We start from the raw sequence: 8,343 nt of genomic DNA on the forward strand, positions 1-8,343 counted from the left end.
GTTATAAAACCATTAGGATTTTAAAAACTTCCAAATTTTGAACAAAAAGAACATTTGATCTATAAAGTGGGAGATGCAAAAAGAGAAGAAAAAAGAAACAATAAAGAAAATATGGAAAATAATCAAAATAATATGGCAGAAATAAATCATAAAGAAAACAGCAATTAATTTAATCAAGCTAAAATTATCAGATAAGATTTTAAATATCAAAAAACCCATCAAACAAAGCATATTGAAAATAAAGTAATAAAGAAAATATAGAAGGCAAATATGAATACAAAGAAGACCTAAGTCTAAATTTTGATAAAATTTTAATTTCAGGTGAGATTATTATAAAGGAGTATGAATAAACTAACCCATTCCTGACTTCTGAGTGTAGCATATGTGCACTTGTCTGAATGTATGTGTCCTCTCACCCAAATCCATATATTCAAATTCTAACTCCTAAAGAAAAAGGAGATGAGATAATTGGAACATGTTTATGAGCCCTTGTGGAGAGGATTTGTGCCCTACAAAAAAGTCTCCAGATAGATTCCTAGCCCCTTCCCACCATATGAGGACACAGTGAAAAAGTGCTATTAACCAGGAAGAGGCACTTCACCAGAATGTGACCATACTGGCACCTTGATCTTGGACTTAGACTCCAGAATTGTGAGAAATACATTTCTGTTGTTTGATCCACCCTGTTCTGTGGTATTTTGTTATATTTTGTCAACCCTAATGAACTAAAACAACATGTTTTAAAACTTGTGTGGAAAATTTAAAAAATAAAAATAAAACACAAATAAAATAAAATACAAAATCAGGTCAAGACAACATATGAAAAAATGTTTTCAGTAGGAAAGTGTGGATTCTTGGACTTGGAAATACTGGATTGGTTTGTGAAAGGATAAGTGTGTGTATGTGTCTGTGAATGTGTGTATGTATCCACATGTCCCAAAAGTTTTTGTAGTAAAGTTTAAAGCTTTACTAACTTTAGAATTATAAATGTTACAAACTTAGAAAGTAACTTTCATACTTTAATTTATGAATTTTGAATAATTATCTTATTTTTTGTGTATATGTCCTTTTGAAAATGAGACAAAGCAAACACTAAAATTCATAAAACTAACTGCAAAAGAAATTTAAATTATGTGCTTGGGTTTATACAAGACAAGAACATTATATGGGAAACTAGAGTTGAGGACAGAGAAAATTCCAAAAGAAAATTTCCCTGGGAAATAGCCAAAATTCTAGGGTCAACTTCAGATTTTCAAGGGTTGTAAAATTGGTGGGCCCTGAGTCAAGACCCCTAATGGACAAAGGGACCAGGTAATATCTGAGTTCTAGATGGAATGAATAGAAAATTGGCTAAGGTCTCTCTGACATGACAGTAGAGTTGGAAGGTGGAATCTAGAAGGCTCGGGAAAGTGCAGGGATCTGTGGGACTGAATGATGGGGGAGGGGTGGTGCTCTAGCCAGCTCCCCCATTCTCAGGAACCCTTTGTGATAAGGCTTTAGCTCTGTGATGCAGGCCTAGAGCTCTGTCCCCAAGTGAACTACCAGTGCTCAGTTGCCTGAGGACAACAGATTTCCAAAGATGGAGAATTTCTTTTCTCTGAGAAGCACTGGTACCTCCTGGCTGAGCTCTGGTCCCACCTCCTGGGTGATTGATGCCATCTTTGCCTTCCTGTGTGGACTGGGGCTCTTCCTTCTGTTACTCCCTTGTTTTCAGAGTAATCCATCCTTATCACCAGCTAAGAAATATAGAAATATCAGGAAGGTAAGGAAACTTTAGCTAAACCCCAACAGGGATTATCTCTTTTTTTTTCCTTATTCTTATATCCACTTTTCTAAATCATCTAGAGAGTCTTGTGAGATGGGAAATCTCAGGAAAGAATAGAACATCATCCTTCTAGGGACTAGCTAGGCCAGGCAAAGCTTAGAGTGGGCACAAGGGTTTCTATCCCAAGATCTCCAGACCCTAGGTCTCCTGGGCAAAGTCCCAGATTCAGTGACCAGTGAGTGAGGACTGTATACTGAGTTCATTGTCTGCAGAAGAACAGACTCCTAAACATTGTTTTACCAGCCACTTTCCCCTTCCTGTGGCAGGTGTCTCAGGTGAGCTCTTCCTCTGTGTTGGGCTGATCTGAAGGCAGTGCTGAACCTGAGAGCCTCTAAAGGGCTAGAGTGGGGGTCTGAACTCTGGAAACAGAGTCTTATCCAGTGGAGCATAGAAGGACCTGTATGTGTGTGTGTGTGTGTGCATTTCTTGAGTAGAGGAATAGTGATGAAAGAAATTCATAGTGATCTCACATAGAAAATCCATGTTTACATTTTTCAAAGAAGAAAAACTAAAAATATTTTATTCATTTTAAAGATGAATAAAAGAAAAGAAAGCCACAGAGCTCCATTATATGTAGAAATGTAGAAAGTCATATTATGAACACTGAGCATCTGTGAATCATCTAGAGAGAAGAGATAATTGAGTCCCAGCCCCTCATCTTTTCTCATAGCATCAAGTGGAGCTGAGGAGGAGGAGCAAGAGTAAGAAAAAAAGTGGAGCTTTAAAAGGTAAGCTTATGCCATTTAGCCCTACATGTGCCAAGTTATTCTCCATCTCTCTTGCTCCTGAGGGTCTAATTCCATGGTCTCCAAGGATGCCAGGGGCAGAGACCATCCTTCAGGAAAAAGAGCCCTCAGAGAGGCTCTTGGGAAGGAGATCAGTTACTGTATATTTCCCAGATTCCATGCTTGGTAGGAAGTTGATAGAGGCTGAAATGGGTGTCAGCTGGCAGAGGTGTGTGGGCGGTAGTAGACCATTAATGCCTAGATCAAGAGGTGGAACCTCTGGGTTGATAACTGGTTTAACTTCACTCAGATTCTTTTGTGAGGTGACCCCTGTCCTTTCTCCCCAACAAGGCAGTTGTGAGGGCTCTGGGGGGTAATGTAAGTGACAAAGTACTCCCCATAATAAACCTGGCCATCACTGTGAGGGATCATGTGGCTTTGAACAGTGATGCTTGGGCTCCATAGTCTAATCTCCCAACAGTCTCCCCCTAAAAGCTTAGCCTAAAAGCTCCACCCTGCACTCAGCCTCCCCTAAAACACTTAGGGCCCTACTTTCACTACTGTAACCCAGCCTCCTTATTTCCAGCTTGCAGAAATTGCCTGAAAGAACTGGAGGGAGCTCGCAGTCTGATTTCACTTCTGCAAAGGTAAAGAATTTTTCCCCTTTTCCCCCTTTTCCTTGGTCCTCCTTTGTCCCAGAGTTTATGATTTGACCCCTGGTCCATAGGGAACCCTGGGAGGGGGGCCACAGAAACAAAGTATGGATAAAGCTCTGGGGTAAGGAATAGCAGGAGCAATGTGAAATCAGTATGGAGACTGAGGAGGGCTGTAGGTTGCAGGTGTTATCCCTGCCCAGCCTGCCCTGCCCTCCTTGCCCTGTCAGCTTCTAGCTGCAGCTTGTGCCTCCTGTCTCCTGCAGCTGCCTGGGGAGGCTCCCTGACAAGGGTGGCTTTCATCAACTCTTATGTCAAGACATCCCTGGTGAGGTGTGCAAAGCAGTGCCTGCTGGAGCCCACCAGCCATGCAGGGAGCCTATGGATGATGCTGCTCCCACCATGTTCCTGTTGGCTACCCCAGTTCCTCTGACTCAGCGCCCTCTACTTCTTGGCTCAATGACCTCTTCAGTTTCTGTTCATTCCCACTCATCTCTGAGTGCCTCTTCGCCACCAGAGCCTTTCCTTCCCCTCAACAGCCTTTTGCCCCAGCCACTTGCTCTTTCCCCTCTGCCTCCATGTCCCCTTAATTCAGAGGCCTGCCCTCCACCTCTGAGAGCCTCCTCTGCCCCACAACCTCCAGACTCTATTCTGACTCTTCCTCAATGTGACTCCTTGGCATTCCCACCGAGCACCATTCCACAGAGGTCATCTCACACCCCTTGGTCAGCTTCTGCTGTTCCAGCCATCTCAGGCCTTGGCCACTCAAGTTGTCCCATTTCAGCCTTGTCATGGTGGCACACTGCTGCCAAAGCCCTGTGCCTCTCAACCTCATCAAATTATGAGTCTCAGCAAGAACACCTTTCCCACCACTCACCAGAGGCCTCATTCTGGGGAAACCCCACCAACAGACAGGTAGGAGTTACTAGCCCCTCTTTGCTGAGCTCAGATAATCAGAAGCTCCTGGAAATACAAGTCACAAAGAGAGTCAAGGTCAAGATTTGGAAAGAAAAAGAAAAAGATGAATCATATCCAAAACAAATGAGCCCAGACTACCACCTGAATTCTTTGGGGAATATGTTGAAGTCACTGAGTCCTGAACAGAACACAAGCCTACAACACTTCTGGAGTACAAAAGGAAAACCAGAGCAGCTGCCTGGTCATCAGAAGCTCTCATATCCTAAGGTCTTGGGACACCATCTACAGCAGAAATATAACCAACTTTTCTGGGGTCTCCCCTCTCTACACAGCGAATCTCTGGTGGCTACTGCCTGGATCTCTGAGGGCTCTTCAGTGCCACAGTCTTCCTCTTTCTTATTCAATGGAATCTCAAGTGCCTGCCCAACTCAAATGCAGGGTAAACTATCTCCACTGCTTTCTCAGTCCCAGCCCCCGTCCCAACTGGAGTTCCAATCTCAACCCTTGGTTTCATCTGTACCTCAATTTCAACCACCGTCTCTGGCTCAGATCCTGACCCAGGATCATCGCCAATCCTCTCTTCCAATCCTATCACCTTCGCCACCTCAGATTGAGGCCTGTGAAGTATCCTGCCCTATAGCCCAGGATAAGTCACAATTTCTCATCCCACCTGAGATTCAACATCCAGAATGGCCTTTGTTGCAGAAGCAACTAGAAAGTGGGTGGGCTTTATCCTCTGTAATCAAAAGATCTCAAGAAGTCTTTAGTGTCTTCACTTCCAATCTTCCTGAGGACAGTTGGGCAGTCTCCCTCCTTCCTGAGAACTTTCCAATCAGTGCTGAACTCCGTAAGCAACTGGAGCAACACCTACAAAAGTGGCTTATTGAACACCGGTGGGAGCTGCCCCGTAAGATCCAAGAGTCTCTGGAACTAAGGCAGCTTCAAGGTGAATTACCAGGGACATGTCAGGCAAAGGGCAAGCGTGGACCCTCACGTCCCTCTGCATGTGCAGGTAAAAGCAACAAGGATACACAGAAAGTGGAGTTCCAGCTAAGCCAGGGCATGGGCAAGGGCCTGGGGTATATTTTGGGGAAGGTCCCAAAAGATCTCTCCAGGGACTCAGAAAGCTCCCTAATGGGGTTTCAGGAAGTAAGCTCTGAAGAGTCAGAATGTGACTTGGGGTTGTCAATGAGTGACTCAGGGAGCGATTTGCTAAAGAGCTTAGATAAGAATCTAGAAAACATCCTGAAAGACCATTTGGGTAGGAAGTTGGGGAAGATCAGTGGGAGTTTGATCCCTGTGAGTGTGCACAAATCCTGGCTTGCAGTCAACCATGCTTTTCCGAAGTCCAACACTCACAAGGAAATCAGAAACCTAGGAATCTTGAAGTGTTGGGGACCATATGTGAACACCTCCCACAGGGTTTCCTTCCTCAATCCAGACATTCAAGAAGTGCTGGAAGCACATATTATAAGGTTTTGGGTGAGGCACAGGTGGGGTCTACCCCTCAAGGCTCTTAAGCCCATAAATCTATTTAAGTTGAAAAAGGTTCAACCTTTGCCCATTCTGCAGTTTGCCTTTAACCCCTCAGCCACCTGTGTGTCTGGAACTGCCTCAATAATCAAATTTGCTGAATCCCTGAGAAGAAGACCTTCTCAGGCATGTCTGGGAAAGAAAGTTGTAGCAGAAGAATCAGGTCTCACCCTGGAGAGGCCTCTCCTTGCCCCTTCACCTATGTATGGGGAAATCCAGAGGGCCCTGATAAGGACCCCATCTGATGACAACCAGGGGTCCTCAAAGGCCTCTCTGACTGGACAGGATAGCAGGCCACCTTCTCAGTCCTTCACACTCAACCTCATGGGCAGAACTCCGCAGAGTGATTCTGCAGAATGGGCTGAGAAGAGCAGCCTAGAGCTGAGTCCCAGTTCAGCAATGGCTGGGAATGAGCCAAGAGAGGAGAGTGAGGATTGGGCCTCACAAGACCCCTGCCATAGGGTAGCAATGCTGAAGATGAACTTAGGACCCCAATATCTTAGGTCTGAAAAGGCTAGGGAGGCAGTGGAGGCCAAGCCTCCTACTCTTCAGCCAAGACCCATCTTGGGAACCAATGTGCTCACAAAACCCCAAACCATAAATGCACATATGGGGGGTTTAGATACCAGTAAAAAACTTTCTAGAATGTCTGCTATCCAAGATCCTGGAGAGTCATGCCTTAACACAGAGGTTAGTGAATTTGAGTCCAAATTGAAGATAAAGCCAGAGAGCCAGTCTCAAGACTGTCCTACACACGTGATCCTTGCTGTAGACAACTTGGCTTCTCAGGCACCTCAGTGTTATCCCCAGACAGTGCCTACTGGAGACAAGATAGCTTCCCAGATGCTGTATGGCTTAATGGCAAACCAAAAGAGCTGCTTAAGGCAGCAAGATCCCATGAACTCTGGACTTCAGGACTCACGGAAGAGCCAGAGCAAGATGACTGCCTCTACTTATAAGAGAGAGGACTGTAGGAGGCCCAACTCAGGAAAGAATAAAGAACGGTTTGAAGAATTGAGGACCTCTCAAGCTGAAAGTATGAGTCACCTTTCCTCAGTCAGAGGAATAGTAGACTCTGTTAGGAACAGATGCATACAGTTCCTGCCAGAGAAGAAACAAGGTCCTCCAGAAAACCTTTTCAGAAAAAGGATGAGGCACTTTTTTCAATGGATTTTCCCCAATAGAAAAGTCAAAGGTCAGAACACTATGCAAAAATGTAAGCCAATAATAGCCTCTGCCGAGAGCCAAGGACCAGTCAAAAGCAGATCAATTATGGCTAATGAGACTTCTGAGGCTCAGGCACTCATGACAGCTGTTGGACAAATTCTAGAGGAGAAAATGGCAATCCACCATGGACTTCATGGCACAAAGTTAAATGAGCACAAACAGGAACTCCAAGCACCAGTATGTGGGTGTTTCTGCTACCACAGGGTTCCCTTCTACCCAGAGCATGGGAGAATGAGTTATACAGCCCACAATCACCAAGACACCTCCAATGGTCAGAGTAGCTCTTTCAAGGAAAGGCAGGTTAAACACCGACAGTCCTTGAAAAGTGTAAGATTCGAGGATGAGCAACTGGACCCAAGGCACCTCCCATCCCTGCCTCCCAAGAAGACTTTGTCTCCAGTCAGTCCCTGCCAGTATAGGCCAAGGATACCAGGTGCCCCAGGCTACCATCAACACTGTCCACGGCACTGTCTTCTTCAGGCCTCCCTGTTTGGTCGATCATAAAATACTTCTTTAGCCTTTCCTAGTAGGAAAATATGTCTTCAAGAAAAAAATTAGTCCATGTAAAGAAAGTGTTTTTTTTCTCATTAGCACATCCAAATACCTAATATTCCCCAATATATATGTTTTCCCCCCAAAAGAGGGTAGTATGGTTGCTTTTGTCTGTGCTGTGCTCAGTATGTACTTTGGCTTCTAGAAGGGAGGAGAATGGAGGGATTTTGGCCTTGGGCATTGTAGGCTTGCTCTTTATCCTTTCATTATACATTGTTTTCATGATACTGTCATTATGCAAACAAAAACTACCCTAAAAATATGAGAAATACCTATGAAGACCTTACCCAAGATCTGGCTCAACTTGCCTTTCTCTTGCTTCCACTCTACTTTGAAATTTATACAGCTATAGGGGATAGGTTTCCAGACATCATAGGGCTGGACTCAGGGTCCCACTCAGGCTCCAGGAAGTATCAGAACCAAGTGGATTGAAATTTGGTAGAGGGTACTAGGCCTAAAGTTCAGAAGCAGGAGAAATCCTTTTCCTGGATCTCTTGGTGAAGAATAGAGGGCACTTGCTCTTGAGAGCCCCTTCTCTCTCTTGTGAAGAGCTGAGGTTGAGTTAGGCCCTGTGAACCCCTCTGAGCTTAGCTTTAATGTCACCCTCTTCCACCTCTGCCTTTCCTGTACTTCCAGTGATGAGGATGGCACTTCCAGCTCTGAGTATGTGTAAGTGAGAGAACATCAGGGAAGTTGCTAAGGGCTATGTTCACCTTTACCCCAAATGAATATTCAAGGGTCACCTGCTTTCCCTCTATGTTAACCCCAGAGAAGGAGTTCTGGATTAATGAAACAAGATTGAGTGTATCTGTATGTAGTAACTATGTGACGGTTGAATACTATGAACTTAGAATGGGATGTGGGAGACAAGTTGAAAAGTTTGGATCCAAAGAAAAAGGCAAAGTGGCAC

At 44.7% G+C, this 8,343-nt stretch overlaps 1 protein-coding gene across 1 annotated transcript; it reads left to right on the forward strand.

Moving 5' to 3' along the window:
• Positions 1–1,459: 1,459 nt before the first annotated feature.
• On the forward strand, positions 1,460–7,521 carry LOC132663504 (spermatogenesis-associated protein 31A6-like). The gene is made up of 4 exons (XM_060609824.3): positions 1,460–1,762; positions 2,496–2,553; positions 3,137–3,197; positions 3,470–7,521. The coding sequence occupies exons 1-4, from the start codon at positions 1,580–1,582 to the stop codon at positions 7,383–7,385; spliced, it is 4,218 nt and encodes a 1,405-aa protein (XP_060465807.3). The 5' UTR covers positions 1,460–1,579; the 3' UTR covers positions 7,386–7,521.
• Positions 7,522–8,343: the final 822 nt, after the last annotated feature.

The sequence above is a fragment of the Panthera onca genome, chromosome D4 (assembly GCF_046562875.1).
Source record: "Panthera onca isolate mPanOnc1 chromosome D4, mPanOnc1 haplotype 2, whole genome shotgun sequence".
Taxonomy (NCBI): domain Eukaryota; kingdom Metazoa; phylum Chordata; class Mammalia; order Carnivora; family Felidae; genus Panthera; species Panthera onca.

What these genes read in the sequence shown, in the direction of transcription:
- LOC132663504 (XM_060609824.3), top strand. Translation starts at nt 1,580, where the DNA reads ATGGAGAATTTCTTTTCTCTGAGAAGCACTGGTACCTCCTGGCTGAGC. An exon ending in AATATAGAAATATCAGGAAG is followed by an intron (nt 1,763 to 2,495) that starts GTAAGGAAACTT and finishes CTTTTCTCATAG; the next exon opens with CATCAAGTGGAGCTGAGGAG. An exon ending in CTGATTTCACTTCTGCAAAG is followed by an intron (nt 3,198 to 3,469) that starts GTAAAGAATTTT and finishes TGTCTCCTGCAG; the next exon opens with CTGCCTGGGGAGGCTCCCTG.